Source organism: Xenopus laevis, chromosome 2L (genome assembly GCF_017654675.1).
Source record: "Xenopus laevis strain J_2021 chromosome 2L, Xenopus_laevis_v10.1, whole genome shotgun sequence".
Taxonomy (NCBI): Eukaryota; Metazoa; Chordata; class Amphibia; order Anura; family Pipidae; genus Xenopus; species Xenopus laevis.
Genome location: NC_054373.1, coordinates 179257540 through 179282293, shown reverse-complemented (window position 1 = coordinate 179282293; position 24754 = coordinate 179257540). Strand labels below are relative to the sequence as shown.

General features: G+C 41.7%; 1 protein-coding gene across 1 annotated transcript in view; it reads left to right on the top strand.

Annotated features, from left to right (window-relative positions):
• LOC121400067 (NADPH oxidase 4-like) overlaps nt 1-24754 on the top strand; it is a 128209-nt gene that overhangs the window by 40851 nt on the left and 62604 nt on the right. Inside the window, 6 exon segments of the mRNA XM_041582725.1 lie at nt 9725-9777; nt 9779-9798; nt 10693-10773; nt 12494-12725; nt 15008-15172; nt 17357-17419. Of these exon segments, the coding sequence (XP_041438659.1) occupies nt 9725-9777; nt 9779-9798; nt 10693-10773; nt 12494-12725; nt 15008-15172; nt 17357-17419 (614 nt within the window).

Here is a 24754-nt window from a genome sequence, read left to right as displayed (position 1 = left end):
GCAGAGGGTATGACTATCCCCACTAGGGATAGGGTGCTCTCTAAACTGGCTTTTAGGTAAGGAGGATCATGGGTACTAGTGTGAAGGTGGGTGGTTGGGGAAGTAGATCCATATTTGATGCTTGGATGACCCTAGGCTGGCGCAGAATTCTACCGTCCTAGACCAGGGTCTTTGTGGCCTTCCAACAAATCCAGGTTTGTGGATAACTTAGGGTTCTATTACCTATATCTATAGTTTCATTACTACCAAGTCAATGTCATGGTAAACACTAGCATAGGGGCAATATACTAGGACTCTGAAACACAAGCCTTAAAGGGCATGCAAAGGCAAAAAAAAAATTCCTATTTTTAATGAAAAAGCAACCTATCTCCAATATACTTTAATTAAAAAATGTGTACAATTTTTATAAGAAACCTGACTGTATGCAGTGAAATTCTCCCTTTATTTACTGCTGTGGATAGGAATTGTCAGACGGTCCCTAACTGCTCTTATGTACATACTTATGTACTGCAGTACGAGCCCCTGCCTTACTTCCCAGCCATGCAGAACTCAAGCAGCTTTGTTTGTTTCCCTGTAGAGCAGTCGGCGACTGTGTAGAGATTTGTATTGGATTTTATTTTTGCCTTTACATCCTCTTTACTGTTTCCAACTCCAGCTGCAGGACAAAGATCATGGAGCCAGATTTAAACAGATAAACTGGGATTTTATTTGGAGGATTATTTTGCTGCAGCCACTGGTTCTGCAGAGTTGGAGAAACTATAAAATCCCGATTAGATTACATGACAACACAGGACCCAGTGCAGTCTGTATATTCTGATTATTAATCAGTCTTGCTGTATCGGCTTCTGGCAGATATTATTTGATTTGTGCTGTTTTGATAATTTATGATGATCCCTAAGCAGCCCAGAACACACTGAGCATGTGCACAGTCTTAGTCTTGCAGAGATGTTTAATAAAGTTACAAGATGGTGACCCCCTGTGGGCAACTTTGAAAGCATAAATCATTTGATTAGGCTTGTGGTGCAGTAAGTTCATGTTTAAGTTTAAACAAAATATAGCATTTCTAGCCTTATTCTATTTTAGACTTTACTTCCCCTTTAATAAAATGGCATATACTATAATATATTAATATATACTGTATACTATAGTGTGTTCATTCACGTCTAAATCGGCTAGTGAGTCAGTATCGTATGTTATTGTGTAACAAGTTTAGAGTCGGTATCTCATAATGTATCTCATCTGAGGTTACACGTTATATCTTTATGTTGCAAGCGAGTGTTGTAGGACTGGGGGTAGCAAAAGGAAAGGCTAGCTACGTGGGAACGGAAACAAGACAAAGGGTTTATGTATTCAAGCTGTATATCAAGTCCTTAATTATAACAAAGTCGGCTAATAATTAATTGTAAGAGCTTCAGGGTACCTTGACTGAAGAAGACAGAATATAAAATAGGAAATAAAAAAGTAGAGAATTGGAAAATAGGAAAAAAGGAAAAATATATATAAATATAAAATAAAGAGAAAAAATTAAAATCAAAAATTAATACAAAAAAAAGTGAAGGATGAAGAAAATCAAAAAGTGGACTATTTTCCGGATTCATTCATTCAGTAAGAATGTATCTTGTTGTTTTCTAGGCCAGGACCTACTGAATGAATGAATCCGGAAATATGTCAGGACCGTAGAAACCAACAGATATTATAGTAGTATATATTACCTATCTTATAGTATTGCCATTTTATTAAAGGGGAAGTAAAGTCTAAAATAGAATAAGGCTAGAAATGCTGTATTTTGTATACTAAACATAAACATGAACTTACTGCACCATAAGCAAAAGAAATCAAACAAATGATTTATTCTTGTACATTCCCAACATTCCCCAGGCGATTTTGGACACTTTTTCGTGAGTGCCGGTTTCCTCCATTTTCTATATATTGTTTCATTGTATTGAAAAGGTCTTTTAAATGTTATTCATGTTTCTTTTGCACTGCTATTTTTTGAACTTCTAATAAAAAAACACATTAAAAAAAGGATTTTTTTCTCTCGTTACATTGCAAGTTTGTGAGAATAATAAATTGAAAGGGGAACATTCATGCTGTTGGATTACTATTAAATATTCCCCAAAGCTTCCCCTATTCATTATATAAACTGGAATGGAAAACATGCAGCTTTTTGTTTTTTTGTTCCCGTCCATTTAATAGTAAGTATCCGAATCATTCCAACCCAATGCCCCACGCAAGGGCGTCGAATGCAGAGAGTGTTTTTTTTTGTCTTCCGCCTGTTGGCACACGGGCATGGTTATTTTTACTGCTCTTGACTGGTAGGAAATGAGACACTTGTTCATGTTGTTGATGAGCCCCAGCCATGTTTTCAGAAGCAAATCACAGGAGAAACTAAGATCACGCTGGGAATGATCTCACTGGTTACTGCAGGGGACGTGTCACTCTGCCTCTTATTAACTTCTTATTAGTAGCTCCAATGGGCCTTGGATTCCATCCACACACAGCGGGGAGACGCGCCAGCCATTGAGTGCAACGATAGACATTCCCAGTACAGATAAATTGCTCCTAGAATTCTCCACACTTCTTTTACTTCTTTTATTTGAAAATATTGCAAGTGCTTAGGAGTCTTTTTCCTAGTGATCCCCAACCAGTAGCTCAGGAGTAACATGTTCCTCACCAACCCCTTGGATGTTACTCCCAGTGGCCTCAAAGCAGGTGATTATTTTTAAATTCCAGGCTTGGAGGCGAGTTTTGGTTTTATAAAACAAGATTCCTTTTATCCAAAGATAGCTGTCCCAAGGCTTTCTTTTCCATAAAAAATTTCTTTATTTAAATTAGCATTAAAAGTTCAATAACAAACAGACAAACAAACAGATACACCTATGACTAAGTGCCGGAGGGTGCGAAACGCGTAAGGTGGGCCTGGGGGGTCTGTTTGTTATTGAACTTTTAATGCTAATTTAAATAAAGAAATTTTTTATGGAAAAGAAAGCCTTGGGACAGCTATCTTTGGATAAAAGGAATCTTGATGTATATATCGCCTGTGAACTGGGGCGAGTCCCTTGGGCTTAACTAAGTTTAAATCAGAGGTGGACTCCCAATTTTTGTATACTTGGTTTTATAAAAACCAGGTTTATGGCCAAAGAGAGACTCTTGTATGCTGCCAGTCCTCATAGGGCAACTGAATAGCCAATCATATCCTTTATTTGGAACTTTTTTCATGCTTGGGATGCTCCCCAACTCTTTCTTCATTAAGGGGCAGATTTATCAAAGGTCGAGGTGAATTTTTGAATGAAAAAAATTCGAATTTCAAGCTATTTTTTGTGTACATCGACTAGGGAATAGTCCAAATTTGATTCGAATTTGAAAAAAATTTAAAAAATTTGAATATCGAAATTAATCATGTACTGTCTCTTTAAAAATTCGACCATTTGCCATCTAAAACCTGCCAAATTGCTGTTTTAGCCTATTGGTGGACTCTGAAAATTCAAAGTTTTTTTGGGGAAAAACTTTGAATCGAATTCGATCGAATGCACTTTTCCTTCGATTCATACGATTCGAATTCAGCCGAATAAGGGCCTATTCGATCAGAAACTGACCTATTTCACCCTCATCTTAATTTCGGTTGGTTTTTTTGAATTTGAATTTTGAAGTTTTTTCACTTCGAAATTTGACCCTTGATAAATATGCCCTAAAGGGACATATTTATCAAGGGTTCGAATTTCGAATTGAAAATACTTCGAAATTCGAATTCAAAAAGACCAACTGAAATTAATTAAAAATTTTGGGGTCAAATAGGTCGTTTTGATCAATTGGTCCGTATTTGAAGGAATAGCACATTTGATCAAATTCGATTCAAAAGTTTTTCCCAAAAAAAACTTTTGATTTTTCAAAGTCCACCAATTGACTGCAAATAGATTCTAGGAGGCCCCCATAGACTAAAACAGCAATTCGGCAGGTTTTAGATGGGGAATGGTCAAAGTCAAATTTTTAAAGAGACAGAACATGATAAATTTCGATATTCAAATTTTCACACGAATTTGGACTATTCCCTAGTTGAAGTACACAAAAAATAGCTCGAAATTTGAATTTTTTTTCATTAAAAAAATTCACCTCGACCTTTGATAAATCTGCCCCTTAAATTTAAATATTAGAAAGAAAGAAACCAAAGATCCTTGAACTCCAAATTGATCCCAGGACGTGTTCCATAGGCTAAAACAGCAATTCAGCAGGTTTAAGGTGGCAAATAGTTGCATTCAAATTCTTAAATGGCCAGTGTATGATAAATTTCGAAAATCGAATTTGGAATTTTTAAAAAAACTTGAATCTAGTTTTAACAATTTCCTAGATGAATTTGACAGTTTTGGCCATGAAAAAAACCGCGAAAATTAGAATTCAAAATGTAGAATTTCCACTTGACCCTTGATAAATCTGCCTTGATAAATATTAGAAAGAAAGAAACCAAAGATCCAACTAGCGGTACTCGTCTAAATTGACAAGTGTTGGTTAGTGGCCGATATCGTTGGATCATCTTCATTGTTGGGATTTTATTACAAGGGTATCCCACCAAGGGGAAAGCTAGTCTCTAGTCTTAGAGATTTTTTAAGATGCACCATTGGTCTTCATTATTTATTCCCTATAGTTTTCTTTTAATCACCTGCCTTCTTCTTATGACTCTTTCCAGCTTTGAAAACTAAAAAAAAAAAGGCTCTGTAAGGCTACACATTTATGGGGCAGATTTAACAAAAGTTGAATTTCAAATAAAAAAAACTTCGAAATTCGAATTAAAAAAAGACCAAGTTTTCTTTTCAGGTGAATAGGCCGTTTTCGTTCAATTCGAATTGTTACGAATTGAAGTCCACATTCGATGCGTTTCGATTCGAAGTTTTTTCTTAAAAAAAGCTTATATACTTCAAAGTCCACCAATTGACTCCAAATAGGTTCTAGGAGGTCCCCCATAGGCCTATAGCAGGTTTAGATGGTCAAAGTTGAATTTTTAAAGAGACAGTACATGATAATTTAGATATTCGAATTTTTGTATTTTTTTTCAAATTAGTAATCGAATTGGACTATTGCCTAGTCGAAGTACACAAAAAATAGCTCCAAAAGTCGAATTTCCAAATTTCTGTGTTTCGGAGTCAAAAAGATTTAGATGCGCGTCGGAAAAGTCGCTCGTATCAAAACCGTTGTGTATAAACACTATTTGGATGCCCATTGACTTAAACGCCAGCGTCAAAATTGAAGCAAGCGTAATTTTTGAGGTTTCGCTAATTTGTGCCATTTCTCGAATTTTCTCGAATTTCGTGGGGAAATGGCGTGAATTTTTCGGCAAAGCGAAATGGGAGAAATTCACCAACCACTAACCTCCACTTCTTCATGGTGTCCTTGCTGCATAATGTCGTTCTCTCCATTCATATCAGGCCGTGCCTTGTAACGTTCCTGTTTCCCAGTCATCTATAATTACTGTAAGTTGTGAGGGAAGAGAATTCATTATTTCTCAGTTCAAAGCCATTAAGAACAACAGGAATATAAAAATGAACATGTTAATGCAATGCGCTATTGTATTAATTAGGAACTGCATTAGGGCCTATTAATATTCTGCGTTGCTCTTAGAGATAAGCGAACTGGTTCATGAGGTTTGGATCTGTCTCCCGTGAGGTTGTTTTGCAACTGTCACATCAAATTACTTTGACTTCTCTGTTTATCTCATCTGTTAAAATGACACTTTATTGTCAAATGGAGCAAACAAGATTAAAAGGCCTAACATTTTCTTGCTGAAATGTGTGCTTCAGATGTATACTGCAACTCTGTACAGGATATTAGCAAACTTAGGGGACTGTTCCTGCTGAATTGTGCTTAGTACAGGGAATACCTATGCTGTCATAGTTTTATAGGATCTCTCTGTACAGACTATGAGCAAACTTAGGAGACTGTTCCTACTGAATTGTTCTTAGTACAGGGGAATACCTATGCTGTCATAGTTTTATGGTATCTCTCTGTACAGACTATGAGCAAACTTAGGAGACTGTTCCTACTGAATTGTGCTTAGTACAGGGGAATACCTATGCTGCCATAGTTTTATGGTATCTCTCTGTACAGACTATGAGCAAACTTAGGAGACTGTTCCTACTGAATTGTGCTTAGTACAGGGGGATACCTATACTGCCATAGTTTTATGGGATCTCTCTGTACAGACTATGAGCAAACTTAGGGGCTGTTCCTGCTGAATTGTGCTTAGTACAGGGGAATACCTATGCTGCCATAGTTTTATGGGATCTCTCTGTACAGACTATGAGCAAATTTAGGGGACGGTTCCTGCTGAATTGTGCTTAGTACAGGGGAATACCTATGCTGCCATAGTTTTATGGGATCTCTCTGTACAGACTATGAGCAAACTTAGGGGACTGTTCCTGCTGAATTGTGCTTAGTACAGGGGAATACCTATGCTGCTATAGTTTTATGGGATCTCTCTGTACAGACTATGAGCAAACTTAGGGACTGTTCCTGCTTAATTTGTGCTTAGTACAGGGAATACCTATGCTGCCATAGTTTTATGGGATCTCTCTGTACAGACTATGAGCAAACTTAGGGGACTGTTCCTACTGAATTGTGCTTAGTACAATCAAATACATTTAGGGGCAGATTTACATAGGGTCGAATATCGAGGGTTAATTAACCCTCGATATTAGACTGCCGAATGTAAATCCTTCGATTTTGAATATCGAAGTCGAAGGATTTACCGCAAATAGTTCGATCGAATGAAAAATCGTTCGATTGAACGAATAAATCCTTCAAATCGTTCGACTCAAAGGATTTTAATCCATCGATCTAATGATTTTTCTTCGACCTAAAAATTGATAGAAAGCCTATGGGGACCTTCCCCATAGGCTAACATGGCACCTCGGTAGGTTTTAGCTGGCGAAGTAGGGGGTTGAAGTTTTTTTTAAAGAGACTATCGAATGGTCGAATAGATGAACGAGTTTTAGTTCAAATCGTTCGATTCAAAGTCGTAGTCGAAGGTCGAAGTAGCCAATTCGATGGTCGAAGTAGCCAAAAAAAACATTCGAAATTCGAAGTTTTTTTTATTCTGTTCGTTCACTCGAGCTAAGTAAATGGGCCCCCTAGACAACTGACACATGGCACAATTTCTTGTGCACAGGCTTTTTAAACTGGCACAAGGCACAGAGAGCAGATTGCATTGCTAGAAGGAGTGCATGGAGCTGCTAGTTCTGGTATTTTGCAGCAGCCTGTACTCAATAAATTAGCTGTATACATTTTGCACTGGAAAGATAATGCCAAAGTGAAAGGTTCCCTTACAAAGAATACATTTATCAGTAACTGAAACAACATGAAGTAATGAGCTAAATAGAAATGGACTTGAGTGATGCATCTGGCACCTGGTGCCGTTCAGCCGGAGAGACATAGATCAGCCACTCTCGGCACATCTCCCATTCAGAAGAAAGGGCATGGGAATTAGCAGGAGAGGCAGAGCGAGGGATGAATCCGGCTTCTCTGTGCTGGAAGTGGGAAACGGCACGTAGCAGCCACAGATCGCCATGGAGCGCATATCCTAGCAACAGAGATTTTCTAATTCTACAACTGCCAAAAACCTGGTGTTTTCCAAGGTCAAGTTAATATCCGCATATGGCTTGAAACAGAGCTCAACGCTCCAGGGTTTCCGCATGCAACAGCACAGAGGCTAATTGTTCTATTTTCCTCCTTTTATTCATTTTTCTTCCAATATGCAGGGAATTTACAGATAGGCACTCCCTGGGGAAAAGCGATGTCTGCATACTCAGCCAATGTGCTCTGAGTATTTATCATTCTCAGTAGTACAAATAAAACGATAGCATTCATGATAAACACTAAGGGGCGGATTTAGCAAAGGTCGAAGTGAAAATTCTAATTAAAAAAAAATTGAATTTCAAGCTAATTTTTATGTACTTCGACTAGGGAATAGAACAAATTCGATTCGAATTTGAAATTTTTTTAATTGTATTGTACTGTCTCAACTTCGACTATTCGCCATCTAAAACCTGCCCAATTGCAGTTTTAGCCTATGGGGGACCTCCTAGAACCTATTTGGAGTCAATTGGTGGACCTTGAAATATCGAAGGGTTTTTTTTTGGGAAAAACTTTGATTCGTACAATACGGATGTACTTTATACAATTCAAATTTGATCAAAAACTGAACTATCAGACACAAACAACAAAACTTCTATTTTGGGTTGGTCTTTTTTAATTCGAATTTTGAAGTTTTTTAAATTCGAAATTCGACCAATGATAAATCTGCCCCTAAATGTATATACAGGTATGGGATCTGTTATCCAGAATTCTTGGCACCTGGGGTTTTGTGGATAAGGGATCTTTCCATTATTTGGATCATTACACATTATGTCTACTTAATATTAATTTAAACACGAAATAAACCCAATAGGCTGGTTTTGCTTCCAATAAGGATTAATTATATTTTAGTTGGGATCAAGTACAAGCGACTGTTTTATTATTACAGAGAAAAAGGAAATCATTTTTAAAAAATTTTAATTATTTGGATAAAATGGACTCTATGGAGATGTTCTTCCTGTGATTAGGAGCCTTCTGGATAACGGATTTCCAGACAACCGATCCTACCATAATTGTATATGAATTCATGTTATAATAGCCCTCTCTGGCACCGACAGGCATGCTTGCATTCCATGCTACAGGTATGGGACCTGTTATACAGAATGCTCTGGACCTGGGATTTTCTGGATAACGGATCTTTCTGTAATTTGGATCTTCATACCTTAAGTCTACTATAATATCATGTAAACATTAAGGGGCCGATTCACTAAGGGTCGAATATCGAGGGTTAATTAACCCTCGATATTCGACTAGGAATTAAAATCCCTTCGACTTCGAATAATCGAAGTCGAAGGATTTAGCGCAGATAGTTCGATTGAACGATTAAATCCTTCGAATAGAACGATTCTAAGGATTAAATCCAACGATCGAAGGAATATACTTTCGATCAAAAAAAGTTAGCCAATGCCTAATGGGGACCTTCCCCATAGGCCTAACATTGACTTCGGTAGCTTTTAGATGGCGAACTAGGGGGTCGAAGTTTTTTTTAAAGAGAACAAGTACTATCGACTATCGGACATGGTCGAATACGTCGGAGCGATTTTTAGTTCGAATCATTCAATTCGAAGTCCGAAGTTGTAGTCGAAGGTCGAAGTAGCCCATTCGATGGTCGAAGTAGCCCAAAAAAAAATTCGAAATTCGAAGTTTTTTAACTTCGAATCCTTCACTCCGAAGTTAAGTGAATCGGCCCCTAAATAAACCCAATAGGGCTGGTTTTGCCTCCAATAAGTATTAATTATATCTTAGTTGGGATCAAGTACAAGCTACTGTTTTATTATTACACAGAAAAAGGAAATCAGTTTTAAAAAATGGGATTATTTGGATAAAATGAAAATGGATGGCAGATGGCCTTTCTGTAATTCGGAGCTTTCTGAGATAACGGGTTTCCAGATCACGGATCCCATACCTGCACTATATTCAAATAACTAAATAAAAAAGCACTTGTCCAAGGTCCTGGATTGGGGAGCGAGTAACAGGGACCCTAAGATCTTAGTCCAATATTATGACCAGGATAAGAGATCTAATACTTTATGTACAGCCCTCAGTGTCAAATACAAAACAACATTTCCAGGGATTTTCATGTTTATTTGTGTTTATTTTCCAGTTCCTGGAGTGACCGGCGTCCTCATGGTGTTGATTCTATTTCTCATGTGTACAAGCTTCTACTTCTTCAATCAGGTAATCCATTGCTTGTTCCATGTTCCACCAAGAAAAACCAGAGAAACCAATGTTTCTTGTCTCAGAATATCAATAGCTGCAGCATAATGAACTTTATTCAAATATAAACATCAAGAGAAACAGTAACAATGTCATTGAAGCAAATTGTCCAAGGGATGTGCTTTGCATTAAAGAAAGAGTCTCTTACTAGTGTTCTGCCCTAAACACAGGCGTATTTATTATTTATTCCAAACTATTGGGCACCATTTACATTGGGAATGCTCTGATATATGCAGTAAAGCTGTTATAGAGGGAATAGTGTACCCCCTGTAAAATTATAGGGATTCTGTCATGATTTTTATGGTGTCCTTTTTATTTCTAAATGACACTGTTTACAATGCAGATATTCACTCTACAATATAAAATGTCATTCCTGAACCAACAAGTGTATTTAGTTGTAATATTGGTGTGTAGGTGCATCTCAGGTCATTTTGCCTGGTCATGTGCTTTCAGAAAGAGCCAGCACTTTAGGATGGAACTGCTTTCTGGCAGGCTGTTGTTTCTCCTACTCAATGTAACTGAATGTATCTCAGTGGGACCTGGATTTTACTATTGAGTGCTGTTCTTAGATCTACCAGGCAGATGTTATCTTGTGTTAGGGAGCTGCTATCTGGTTACCTTACCATTGTTCTGTTGTTGTTACAACATGTTGTCAGTCCCCAGGTGCCCTTAGCCATGTGACTTTTGCTCTGATAAACTTCCTTCAGTCACGCTTTACTGCTGTGATGCAAGTTTTTTTTATTTTCACCTGTGAGTGCGACCTCTTCAAATGATATAAATATATATATATATATATATATATATATATATATATATATTTAAATATTATAAAATAGTGTTTCTTTTCTTTTACAGGAGCTCCAATTATAGCATCTTTTTGCACACCCACAACCTTTTCTTCATCTTCTACCTGTTGCTGCTGGTTCATGCTTGTGCGTAAGTACATTCAGTATTGATGTAGTCTTATGATGTCATTTTTACAAACTCTAGATATATATGATGCAGGCAGTTACTTGAAGCGGGGATCACTTTGGCCCATTGTTATTGCTGGGAATAATTTATCAGAATGCTGTGTATTGCCCTTAATTAGTAGAATGAAGTGGAAAACTTTAACAAATGCTTAAAAATCAATATTAATAATTAATACAGGTATGGGACTTATTATCCAGAATGCTCTGGACCTGGGGTTTTCCTGACAAGGGATCTTTTCATAATGTGGATCTGCATTCATTAAGTCCCCTGGTCACATATCCCTCTGTTCCTCGCAGTTTTCAGGCAGTAGATCCTCTGGGAGTTCCTAAAACAGACAGGTAACCTTCCTACACCCTGCTCTGAGACATATTCCCAACTATTCACTACTATTAAATACCTTTACACAGGACAGCCTTCCTATGGAAATGAGCTCCAACATGTGAACTGGATCACTGGAATGGATCACCTGTTCCTTCCAGAACACTATAACATACCTCCCAACATTTGGAAAATAAAAAAAGTTTTGCCGTGCAGCAAAAATATGTGAGCGCGCCCATTTTTGTGACCACACCCCCTAATTACCATGTCCATTTTACAAAATTTGGCAGGTTATGAAAAGTTTAAACACATCTCTGTGTTGTTTTAGCTTCCAGGGCCAGACAGCAATATCCTTTAAACAGAGAAAACCTTTTTAATAACTTTTACTTTGCACTTTCCTGTCCAACTGGGGAGAAATTAAAGGCAAACGTCACCTGCTGACACTCTTCTTTGATCATTCCACACTTAGTTAAGATCAAGTACAAGGTACTGTTTTGTTATTACAGAGAAAAATAAAATCAATTTTATAAATCTGAATTATTTGATTAAAATGGAGTCTATGGGAGATGGCCTTCCAGTAATTCCGAGATTACTGGATAACCGGTTTCCGGATAATGGATCCCATAACTGTAATAATGATAGGAATAGGGGCTGTAGTGTAAGTAGAAAAATTATTATGATAGATTATGTTAGAAAATACAGAGGCAACTTAGTTGCAAGGTACACTCACACAAACACACACACACACATATATATATATATACACATACACTCACACAAACACATATATACACACACACACTCACACTCACACTCACACAAACACACATCTATATACACACACACACACACACACACACATATATATATATACACACACACACACACACACACACATATATATATATATATACACACACACACACACCACACACATATATATATATATATTATACACACACAGAAGCACTTACTTAAGGGCTCTTACTGACGAGTGGTTGAAGCTGCGCTCCCCTGCATTCCGTTTTTCTGCGTTCAGCCGCAGGGGAGCGCAGGAATAGACACACAGGCGCATGTAGGTGCCGAATGCAGATTGAGATGCAACATGCTGCATTTTTCCTGAGTTCGGCGCCTACATGCGCCTGTGTGAGTACAGCCCCATTGAAAGAAAACAATGCGTCTATTCCTGCTCTCCCCTGCGGCTGAACGCTGAAATACGGAATGCAGGGGAGCGCAGCTTCAACCGCTCGGCAGTACAAGCCTTATAATCAGCCACATAACCAGCAGTTGAAGTTCTCTCGAGTCAAGTTAATTAGCACTTTACCCCGCGGATGGCGACACTTATCCAGTCTCATTTCTCTTCTAGAGGTGTCCTGAAATACCAGAGTAATTTAGAGGAGCACCCTCCTGGCTGTCTCTATCTAAACAGAAGCGCTCAGGATTATGTACCCCTGCCGGCGGCTGATGGCGAAGTGTTTCCAAGCAGATTCCCGAGGACGGAGACAGGAAGCTTTTTTGCTCACGGGGACATGTTCATAAGAAATAACTCCGAAAAGATATGCACCAAGGGACCTACGTTTCGGCCACATTTCCCAGAGGTATTTTATTCATACACCTAGTAACACTCATGGTCAGACTGAATATTGTTTGGATAAACTCACTAAGTGATTCATTTTAATTATAATTTATTATTATCGTTTATTAATCCACATGTTCTACAGATTATATTGTTACATAGCTGACACCAGTCCCTGCCCCATGGAATTTAAATCTACACACACACAATAGGGGCATTTTATCAGGAGCCAATTAAAAGGATGGTTCACCTTTAACTTAACTCTTAGTATGTTATAGAACGGGCAATTCTTAGCAACTTTTCAATTGGTCTTCATTTTTTTATACTTTTTGAATTACTTGCATTTTTTCTGACTATGTTATAGAACGGGCAATTCTAAGATACTTTTCAATCGGTCTTCATTTGTTTTTGATCGTTTTGCATTTATTTGCCTTTTTCTCCAGCTTTCGAATGGCAAATACTCTGTAAGGCTACACATTAAGGGGCCGATTCATCAAGGGTCGAATATCGAGGGTTAATTAACCCTCGATATTCGACTAGGAATTGAAATCCTTCGACTTCGAATATCGAAGTCGAAGGATTTAGCGCAAATTCTGCGATCGTACGATCGAAGGATTATTCCTTTGATCGAACGATTAAATCCTTCGAATCGAACGATTCGAAGGATTTGAATCCAACGATCGAAGGAATATCCTTAGATCAAAAAAACTTAGGCAAGCCTATGGGGGACCTTCCCCATAGGCTAACATTGGACTTCGGTAGCTTTTATCTGCCGAACTAGGGGTCGAAGTTTTTTTTTAAAGAGACAGTACTTCGACTATCGAATGGTCGAATAGTTGAACGATTTTTACTTCGAATCCTTCGATTCGAAGTCGTAGTCGAAGGTCGAACTAGCCCCATTCGATGGTCGAAGTAGCCCAAAAAGCACTTCGAAATTCGAAGTTTTTTTACTTCGAATCCTTCACTCGAATTTAGTGAATCGGCCCCTTATTGTTAATGCTACTTTTTATTACTCATCTTTCTATTCAGGCCTCTCCTATTTCATATTCCAGTCTCTTATTCATATCAGTGGCATGGTTGCTAGGGGAATTTGGACCCTCGCATCTGAATTGGTGAAACTGCAAACTGGAGAGCTGCTGAATAAAAGGCTAAATAACTCAAAAACCACAAATAAAAACAGTGAAAACAAATTGCAAATTGTCTCAGAATATTACTCTCTAAATAAAACTAAAAGTTATCTTAAAGGTAAACAACCCCTTTACCTTGCCTGTATTTGGAGTGTGGAGGGAAACTGGAGCACTCGGAGAACAAACCACGTAGACACGGGGAGAAGAGAAAGGGGATCATTTACTTTGTGTAGAGAAAAAATGGTCATTATTTTCCATGTTTTTTACACTTCATATGCTGCAGTGCAAGTAGAAGAAATGCTGTCTGCTACAAAGTTGAGTACAGAGACCTGCATTTGCATCATGGATACAGTGCTCCCTGATTTTGGCAGTGCTGTATTCATGAGGGCTTGGCGGGGATGGTGGCTCGTTGGAATTTGGGAGGCACATTGGCATAGGCACCATTAATGCCCCTTAATGCACAGCTTAGGGAGTTTTGTTGGCCACAGGCAGCAATATAGCCCTGCTCCATAAAGCTGGCAGTAAGAACAGACCTGCCTTACACCCACTGGCATTGCCAGTCCAGTGCCTGGACCCTGTTTTGTTTTAATGAACCCTAAGGGGTGTGCTTATGACCTACTTTTGCACTTGGGAGCATCCTCCTAGTAGTGCCATGGATTCCAATAACTGATCTTCATTATTTATTTTTCATAGTTTTTGCATTATTTGCATTCTTCTTCTGACTCTTCCCAGCTTTCAAATGGGGGTCGCTGACCCCATCTGAAAAACAAATGCTCTGTAAGGCTACAAATGTATTGTTATTGCTACTTTTTATTCCTCATCTTTCTATTCAGGCCTCTCCTATTTATATTCCAGTGTCTGGAATTAGTGATGAGCGGGTAGGCCTGATAAACGTGGGTCGGGCGGGTTCAGGCCTACCCGCTCATCACTAATTCCAGACACTGGAATATAAATAGGAGAGGCCTGAATAGAAAGATGGAGACCCATTTGTGGGTGGCGCGCAGGGCGGGTTGAGCTCTTCTTCCTTTTCTCCCCTGCTCCACCAACGGTATCTTATTAAACGGGATCAGCAAATCATACTCACCTTCTGCCTCTGCACTTATCCCTGTCATCAATTCACAATCATTTCCCGTTCATAATCGCTCTCCTGTGACAGTTGCGTGTTTGTGTGTTGCAGACATGGCTGTGGATATCGGGTCCCTTGTGTTTATACTGCGCAGAAAGATTGTACCGATATATCAGGAGCAGTAAAGCTGTGACCATTGCCGCTGTAATCACTCACCCTTGTCATGTGCTCGAAATCCGTATGGTCAAAGAGAAATTCAGCGCAAGGCCCGGCCAGGTAAGTGCTTAGTAGCATCAGTAATAAAATACTGATTAATAAAAGGAGCACCAAACTACAAATAGAACAGATTTCTTTTCCTGCTGTGAGATTAGTACCCTAGCAGATTAGTAGTCAGCACAACTGCAACTCACTTCTTTGGCTGGGTGCACGTCCTCAAGTGGCCACCTTCCACTGGCAATATTAGCGAAGAAAGTTAGTCCAGCACCCACTGTTTCATGAATAAAACGGCCTTTATTGGACCAAGGGCATTACAGCAACGTTTCAGACCAACTGGTCTTTTATCAAGTGAGATTAGTACCCCCCTAACCTACAGCTATTGAGTTAATATTTTGTCCTATTGTCTATTATTTTTTTATTATATTTATTTATTTATTTTATTATTCATTATTTATTTATAATTTTTATTTACTATTTATTTATTATTTATTGTATATTATTATTCTATTATTTTTTATTGTCTGTTATATTGTCTATTGTATTATATTTAGTCCTGTTTTCCTATTGTCTTTATTTCTACATCAACTAACAACCAACGTCTCCCTCTGTTTTCTGTGGCCCCAGAGCCTCCAACAACTATTCTTTAAGGAGTCGTTCACCTTTAAATTAACTTTAGGGGCAGATTCACTAAAGGGCGAAGTGGCTAATGCTAGCGGCAATTCGCCAATTCACTAACAGGCGCAGGGCGCCAATTCACTAGCGAATGAGACCGTCGCTAGCGTTCGTTCGCACTCGTCTGGCAACTTTTCGCTCTGGAGAAAGGTTGTTACTCACTGAACGTTACCTCTTTCTCAGAGTTGTCTTTGCCACCTCAGATCAGACAAAGTGCTATAATGCAGCTGGATCTTCCTCAATCTTCTGTCACTTTACATCATGGGGCAGATTTACTAAGGTTCGAGGGAATCTTCGAAGTACAAAAAGTTCGAATTTCAAAGTAATTTTTTGAATACTTCGACCATCGAAAAGGATACTATGACTTCGAATTTACTTCGACTTCGATTCGCTATGTTAGCCTATGGGGACCTTCCAGAGCAAGTTTCTATGGTTTTATATTTGAAGGAAAATCGTATGATCGTACGATGAATAAAATCCTCCGACTTCGAATGTTGGAGGATTCTATTTGATGGTCGAATTTTAAAGTATTTTCCACTTCGAAATTCGACCCTTGATAAATCTGACCCCATATTCTGTGTGCGAAAATGCATTAAAGCTCCAAAACACGCTGGCGACTTTTCCTTTTTTGAAGCGGGATTGGCTGCAAAAGTCCTAAAACATTTTTTGGGTAGCCAGTTTTCTCCAGACATTTTATAACATATGGAACATTCATTTTACCATGGGCTCATGTGTAGGGCATTATATTAACTCTCTTGTCTTTATTAAGGTTCCCTGGACATTTGTAATAAAAAATGGTAACTTCAAGCGTTTGCACCAACATTTATAATAAATACGTCCATACAACTTTAAATTACCCGCCGTATGCAAATTGACCTAAGCACAAGATCACTAGTGAATTTTCGCTAGGCACAAACAAACGCTAGCGCATCTTCGCTATGAAATGCTCATACTGGAGAAGTAGTCGCCAGCATTCGGCGCCAAGGATGCAACTTTGCATTTTAGTGAATTGACGTAGTCGTAGCTCATTTGCGCCTGGTGAAGTGGGATGAGTGTGCGAAGCTGACACTTGCGAAAATTCGCCCGTTAGTGAATCTACCCCTTAGTATGATGAAGAGAGTGATATTCTGATACAAGTTTCAATTCGTTTTTTCGTTTTTTATTATTTGTAGTTTTTGAGCATTTTATTTAGCAGCTCTCCAGTTTGCAATTTCAGCCATCTGGTTGCTAAGGATGCAAATTACCATAGCAACCATGCAATGATTTGAATAAGAGACTGGAATATGAATAGGAAAGGCCTGAATAGAAAGATGAGTAATAAAAAGTAACAATAACAATACAGTTAGCTTTACATAGCATTTGTTTTTTTGGATGGGGTCAGTGAAAGCAGAATAGAGTCAGAAGAAATTGAAAAAAAATAAATAAATAAAGGCCAATTGAAATGTTGCTTAGGTTTAGTCATTCTATAAAATGCTAAAAGTTAACTTGGACCATCCTTTATTAGCAAATGTACTGGTGCCCAGCTGGGATCTGCAGATTCATTCAAACATGTTTCTATTGTTTCCTTTTAAGTACATCACTCTGCTGTGCCCAAGTGTGTCCACTCTGGAAGCCCATCCGTTTACTCTCACAATGGTAAGAAAACCTCCATATATATATATATATATATAATACACAAAAGCTATGAATATCTTGTAAATGATATCCTTATAAACGGTGAGTTCTGATGTCATCAGTTATAAACGGTGAGTTCTGATGTCATCAGTTATAAACGGTGAGTAGTGATGTCATCGGTTATAAACGGGTGAGTTCTGATGTCATTTCTGTCACATGACTCACTGAAACTTGTGTATTATAATAAATAAAGTACCCCCAGTTGCAAAATATGAGGATATTAGAAGTCACCTCAGAGTCTCGTGTTTTTATATGATCATGAAACTCCTCAGTAACTTGATTTATTCACAGCACATTCTTTAGGTATATCCACAGTTCTTTTATTTTATATTTTAAAAGCCCCAGCATAGGGCTCAGTGCTGTACTTTGGGTTTATCCATACAGAAGGGCTGAAAGTTGTAAATGTAATACAAGATATAGTCATTAGTGCCAAAGGGTAGCTCTTATGATTTATAGGCCTCTGTGATACAGCAGACTCAGCAGTACAACTGACACTGAGACAGACGTTAGTTAATGGGGACCTCTAACCACCCAAAGGGGAGTAGTGATACAGTATTTGACGTTACAGCTTTCCTTATGAGAGGTAAAGGCTTAATTAAAGACCCAGGAACAAGATGTTAGAGGTAGGCTGAGACGTGAAGAGTATTAAAGGAACATTTAAACGCTGAAGGGTAGAAGAATATCTGAGGGCATTAGAATTTCAAGTTTTCATTAAAGGAGAACTAAATTGCCCTCCTCACCTCCCACAATATTAAAGAGTATTAAAATAACCCCCCCCCCTCACAGGGCCTAAGCCACATCACCCATACTCCCAAATGGCACCCCATACTCGAGGACTCAATGTAGGGCTACACATTGAGTTGGCCATGTCACATCAACTTTACTAAAGTTGTAGCTTTAAGTGCCCCTCCTGGTTGGTGATCACGTTTAACAGCATGTGACATGGCTAAACATGGAAGCCATCAAGCAAACTGTGCAGCTCCAAGGACCACATTAGCACTCAAGGACCACATTAGCACTCAAGGACCATACTGTCAGGGAACCGGGAGTTCCCTCTGGGGAGTAGTCCGGATTTAGGAGGAAGCCCCTCAGGAGGGATCAGGATCGTGGTATCCAGGGATTTAGCAGAAGGGGTAATAGAGTTCAGGCAACAGGTCAAAAGGCAGGCAGAATATAAGCAGAGTCCAAAGTCCAGGCAGGGGGTCAACAACAAGGGATCAATCAAGAATATACTCAGGGATAACAGGAACAGCAACAGGGAACCCAGGAATCTATTCAGGAACAAGATCCTATTTTCGGGCGCCATCTTGGCGCCTCAGGCGTCCTTTTAAAGGGATTTTTGGCGCCCTTGCGTCGGCGTCATCACGTCTGCGACCGACGCGCTGCGCCTGCGTCCGTCGCGTCGTTGTGACGTCTTCGCGCCTGCGCACTTGCGCGCAGGCGTCTCTGCGCCGGCGCCGCTACCCACGTGGCGGCCATGGGCGCCGCCATTTTGGGAGCGGCGTCGGAAGTGATAGCTGCGCCGCCCGGAGCTCCTGGTTCCTGCTCCGGGCGGCGATCGTGACAGTACCCCCCCCCTCACGGGGGGCCTCAGGGACCACCGGGACAAGGTTTCTGGGGAAACTTGGCGTGAAAATCCCTCACCAGACGGGGAGCTGAACATCACGGTTGTCCTTCCCAGGAGCATTCTTCAGGACCAAAGCCCCTCCACTGAATGAGGTACTGAAGGGACCCTCTGGAGATCCTGGAGTCTAGGATTTTCTCCACCTCGTACTCGAGTTGACCCTCCACAGAGATGGCAGGAGGAGGAGATTGACCACCAGAAAAACCGGTTGGTGATGGCGGGTTTCACCAGAGACACGTGGAACACGTTGGGGATTCTCATCTCTGGTGGAAGCTGAAGTCTTGACAGCCACAGGGTTGATTATCTCCAAGATGGGAAATGGACCCACGAATTTTGGACCCAACTTGGGAGATGGTATCTTCAACCGGATATTCCTGGAAGAGAGCCAGACATTATCACCCACCTTGTAGGGAGGAGAAGATCTTCGACGACGATCCGCGAAAGTCTTATGAACCAAAGCGCTCTTCTCTAGGTTCAACTTGGTAGCAGCCCAAATAGCAGACATATGGGCTGCGGAATCGTCAGCAGCCGGGACGTCAGAAAGTACAAAGTCTTGGGGAAAAGCTTGAGGATGCTGCCCATACACCGACATGAACGGAGACCTTCCTGTAGAGGAATGACAAGCATTATTATGAGCGAATTCCGCCCATGGGAGGAGATCAGACCAGTCATCCTGGCAGAGGGATACGTGGTTCCTCAGGAACTGTTCCAGGGCTTGGTTGACACGTTCAGCTGCCCCATTCGTCTGTGGATGGTATGCAGAAGAAAACTGAAGAACAATTCCAGGTTTTTGCATAGGGAACGCCAGAATTTAGCAGTAAACTGGGTGCCTCTATCAGAGACGATCTCCACCGGGAAACCATGCAGGCGGAAGATGTACTGGATAAATAGCTGGGACAGCTCCACCGCAGAGGGCAACTTCTTCAAAGGGATGAAATGGGCCATTTTGGAGAATCGATCAATGACAACCCAGATCACAGTGTTCCCACAAGAGGGAGGAAGTTCGACAATGAAGTCCATGGACAGGTGGGTCCAGGGACGGGAAGGAACCGGCAAAGGCTGTAGTAACCCACTGGGCGGGAATGGCTTGACTTAGATGTGGCACAAACATTACAGGCAGCAACAAAGTCCTTCACATCTTTGCGGATATCAGGCCACCAGACCAGGCGTCGTAAGAGTTTCAAGAGTCTTAGCTGGACCAGGGTGTCCGGCTTGCCGGGAGCAATGGGTCTGTTGCAGAATAGGCAGACGCAGCTCAGGAGGAACAAATGCCATTCCAATGGGAGTATCTGAAGGAGCAGAAGATTGACCAGCCAGGATTTGATCAGCAAAACTGTGGATACAGGGAGGCAATAATCTTGACTGGAGGGATGATTGGCTCTTGTCTCTCAGGAGAGCGGTCCACCGGAGTGAAGCTACGAGACAAGGCGTCGGCCTTCTGATTCTTGGAACCTGGGCGAAAAGTCAAGATAAAATTAAACCGAGAGAAGAAGAGAGCCCACCTTGCTTGCCTGGGGTTTAGCCTCTTGAGGACTGGATGAACTCGAGATTCTTATGATCGGTGTAAATCTGAACAGGAATCAGAGAACCCTCCAGGAGGTGACGCCACTCTTCAAGAGCAAGTTTAACAGCCAAGAGTTCTCGGTTCCCGACATCGTAGTTCTGCTCTGCGGACGAGAACTTCTTGGAGAAATAAGCACAGGGATGCAACTTCCCATCAGCGGGGTGTCTCTGAGACAGGATGGCTCCGGCTCCGACTTCAGAAGCGTCTACTTCGATGCAAAAGGGTAGTTCAGGATTGGGGTGTCGGAGAACAGAAGCGGACATGAAGGCCTCTTTCAAAGACTGAAAAGCTTCAATGGCAGATGGGGGCCACAAGCTGGGTTTACCCCCTTTCCGGATGAGAGCCAGGATAGGTGCAATGCGGAAGAGAACCCCCGGATGAACTGCCGATAGTAGTTAGCAAATCCGATAAATCTCTGGATTGCCTTGGTACTCAGCGGAATAGGCCACTCCTGGATGGCAGACACTTTCACGGGATCCATCTCAAATCCCTCAGGGGAGATAATGTATCCTAGGAAGGGGATCTTGGACACCTCGAAGACGCACTTCTCCAACTTGGCGAAGAGAGAGTTCTTCCTCAAACGAGAGAGTACCTCCTTCACCTGGGAGCGATGGCTTTCTAGGTCTTTAGAAAAGATCAGGATGTCGTCCAGGTATACGACTACGAACCTTCCTAGGAGATCCCGGAACACATCGTTAACAAACTCCTGGAAGACGGCAGGGGCATTGCAAAGGCCGAAGGGCATAACAAGATATTCATAGTGCCCATCACGAGTGTTGAAAGCCGTCTTCCATTCATCACCCTCACGGATGCGAATGAGATTGTACGCCCCTCGGAGATCCAACTTAGAGAATATCTTCGCCCCCTTCAGCTGGTCGAAGAGCTCTACGATCAAGGGCAGAGGGTACCTGTTTTTTACAGTGATTTTATTCAGGCCCCGGTAGTCTATGCATGGCCGAAGGCCTCCGTCCTTCTTCTCCACGAAGAAGAAGCCAGCCCCTGCAGGAGAGGTTGAAGGGCGGATAAACCCCCGCTGGAGATTTTCTTGATGTATTCCTTCATTGCAGTAGTCTCAGCAGGAGAGAGAGGGTAAGTGCGGCCTCTGGGGGCATGGCTCCAGGCAGGAGTTCGACAGGACAGTCATAAGAGCGATGTGGAGGAAGGAATTCCGCAGACTTCTTACAAAACACATCGGAGAATTCCTTATAACAGGAGGGAAGAGACTTTAACTCGGTTGAGGAAATAGTTACCTTCTTGAGGGGTTAGCAGGAAGGCAATGCTGTAGGCAGAATGGGCTCCAACGAGAGACCTGCCCTGTGGACCAGTCTATGTGGGATTGTGCAGGCGCAGCCAGGGGAGACCCAAAACAACAGGAACATCGGGACAAGAGATGATAAGAAACGAAAGTCTCTCTTTATGCAGGGTCCCAACCTGCACAAATAGTTCACCAGTGGTCATCGTGAGTACAGACTCCAGGGGTTTATCATCTATGGCGACAATCCTCATGGGAGAAGGCAAAGGAAATAGGGGGATTCCCGTGTTCTTAGCAAAGAGAGCGTCCATGAAGTTACCCCCGGCTCCGGAATCGAGGAAAGCATTCCCGAAGATGGTCTTATCGGTCAGACGAATCTGGAAGGGAAGGAGAAACCTGTGTGAGTTTTCTTGAGTCTTCCCCAGAGACCTATCTCGAGACTTTTGAGTAGTGCCCCCCTACATGAGTTACCATAGACATACCTCGGGGTACAAAACTCTTAGCCTTTGCAGGACAGGCATTAGCGAAGTGGGAATGTCCGCCACAATACAGACACAGGCCTGACATCCGTCTGCGGAGTCTTTCTTGTTCAGTGAGGCGGGGTTCTTCCCACTTGCATGGGTTCTTCCTGAAGAGAAATGGATGCTTGGGCAGGAGAGGTGACAGAAGCCTGCAGGAGAGGCCTCTCGAAGCGATGGTGCCAACATGGGGTTGAAATTTCCTGACACGAACTCTCAGGGTTTGATGCTCTCTCAGAAGAGTGTCCACCTTGACAGCCAAGGCGATGAGGTCTTCAACTTGCGTGGGTAATTCACGAGAGACCAGGTCATCTTTGATGCGAAGGGAGAGACCATTATAAAATGCAGTATGGTATGCGTCGTTGTTCCAACGAGTCTCAAGCAGCAAGTGTACGGAATTCAATAGCATACTCCGCTACACTGCGACTCCCTTGGCGGATTTGGAACAGACGGGACGCAGCGGAAGTCACCCGGCCGGGAGCATCGAAGACGATCTTAAATTCTTTGAGAAATGCTTCTGCGTCATCCATCAGTGGGGACTGCTTCTCCCAGTGTGGAGATGCCCACTCGAGAGCTTTCCCTGCCAGACGAGTAATCACGAACCCCACCTTAGCACGTTCAGAGTCAAATTCAGTGGGGTGTAGGGCAAATCGAATCTGGCACTGATTCACGAATCCTCGACAGGCTTGAGGATCGCCATCGTAGAGAGGCGGAGCAGGAATATGAGGACCAGAAGTGGAGGGCTGGGTAGCCATGGCAGCAGCCGCTTGCGGAGGAGGTGCCGCCCGGGGGGTCGCTGGTGTCAACAAGGAGAGCTTTTCCAAGATCGCCTCCAGCGTGAGTCCCACGTAATTCTGCCGGGCTTCATACGCCCTCCATGCGGGAATGCAGGCCCCGAAAGGCCCTGCCGAAATCTGGCTGAGCTTCTGGCTGAGCTTCCTCAGTGGAAATCCATGGCCCGAAATAATGTCAGGGAACCGGGAGTTCCCTCTGGGGAGTAGTCCGGATTTAGGAGGAAGCCCCTCAGGAGGGATCAGGATCGTGGTATCCAGGGATTTAGCAGAAGGGGGTAATAGAGTTCAGGCAACAGGTCAAAAGGCAGGCAGAATATAAGCAGAGTCCAAAGTCCAGGCAGGGGGTCAACAACAAGGGATCAATCAAGAATATACTCAGGGATAACAGGAACAGCAACAGGGAACCCAGGAATCTATTCAGGAACAAGATCCTATTTTCGGGCGCCATCTTGGCGCCTCAGGCGTCCTTTTAAAGGGGATTTTTGGCGCCCTTGCGTCGGCGTCATCACGTCTGCGACCGACGCGCTGCGCCTGCGTCCGTCGCGTCGTTGTGACGTCTTCGCGCCTGCGCACTTGCGCGCAGGCGTCTCTGCGCCGGCGCCGCTACCCACGTGGCGGCCATGGGCGCCGCCATTTTGGGAGCGGCGTCGGAAGTGATAGCTGCGCCGCCCGGAGCTCCTGGTCCTGCTCCGGGCGGCGATCGTGACACATACTAGCCCATCAATGTGGTCCTCCTTCAACAGTTTGCCATAGACCTACCTATATTATCCCCTCGGCCAATGATCATATTGGCCCAGACTGAAATCTGTTCTTTTGGTGGCGATCTCCCTCAAACAAGCAGATCTAACCTTGTATGGCCATTTTCAGTTCATTTAGATCTAAACAAAGTATAAGCAGAGCTTCAGAGATATTTGCAGGAATTTCTGTTTCTGGGTTACTCCTCAATCTGTTCAAATCAGAACATAGAAGAGCAGGCACTCAAGTAAAGGCAATCATTCACCAGGCAGTAGATATAGGTTAAATAGTTTATTATTTCACATATAGATACACAGCCTTACGCGTTTCGTGTTTCCAACCTTGTTTGGTAGAGATCAAAAAGGAAACAAAAAGGCCAGGGGTAAAGTAATCAACTAGTCAAAGAATATTTAATTAGTTATTAGGTGAGACAAGTAGACCTTTAATGATATTTACAGTTGTTAAACATTATCAGTCTAATGGACCATACCATGTCTAGAAAGTAAAGGGCCACACTTTACCTGTAGCAACCTCCAGAGGCACAGCTGTACATTTCAGCGTAATTATTCATCAAATAAAAATACCTCCGAAACAAAATACAGGTATAAGATCTATTCCCCAGAATTCTTCGGACCTGGGTTTTTTTTTGTTTTTTTTTGGATATGGGATCTTTTCTGTTTAAGTACCTTTCCAGATAAGGGGTATTCTGCCAATTTTGCCTATTTTATTCCCTCATATTGACATGTCCGTAACAATTTAAGGGAAACTATCATACGCTTGGGGATGATTCAGAGTGGGGGTTTTCTGCC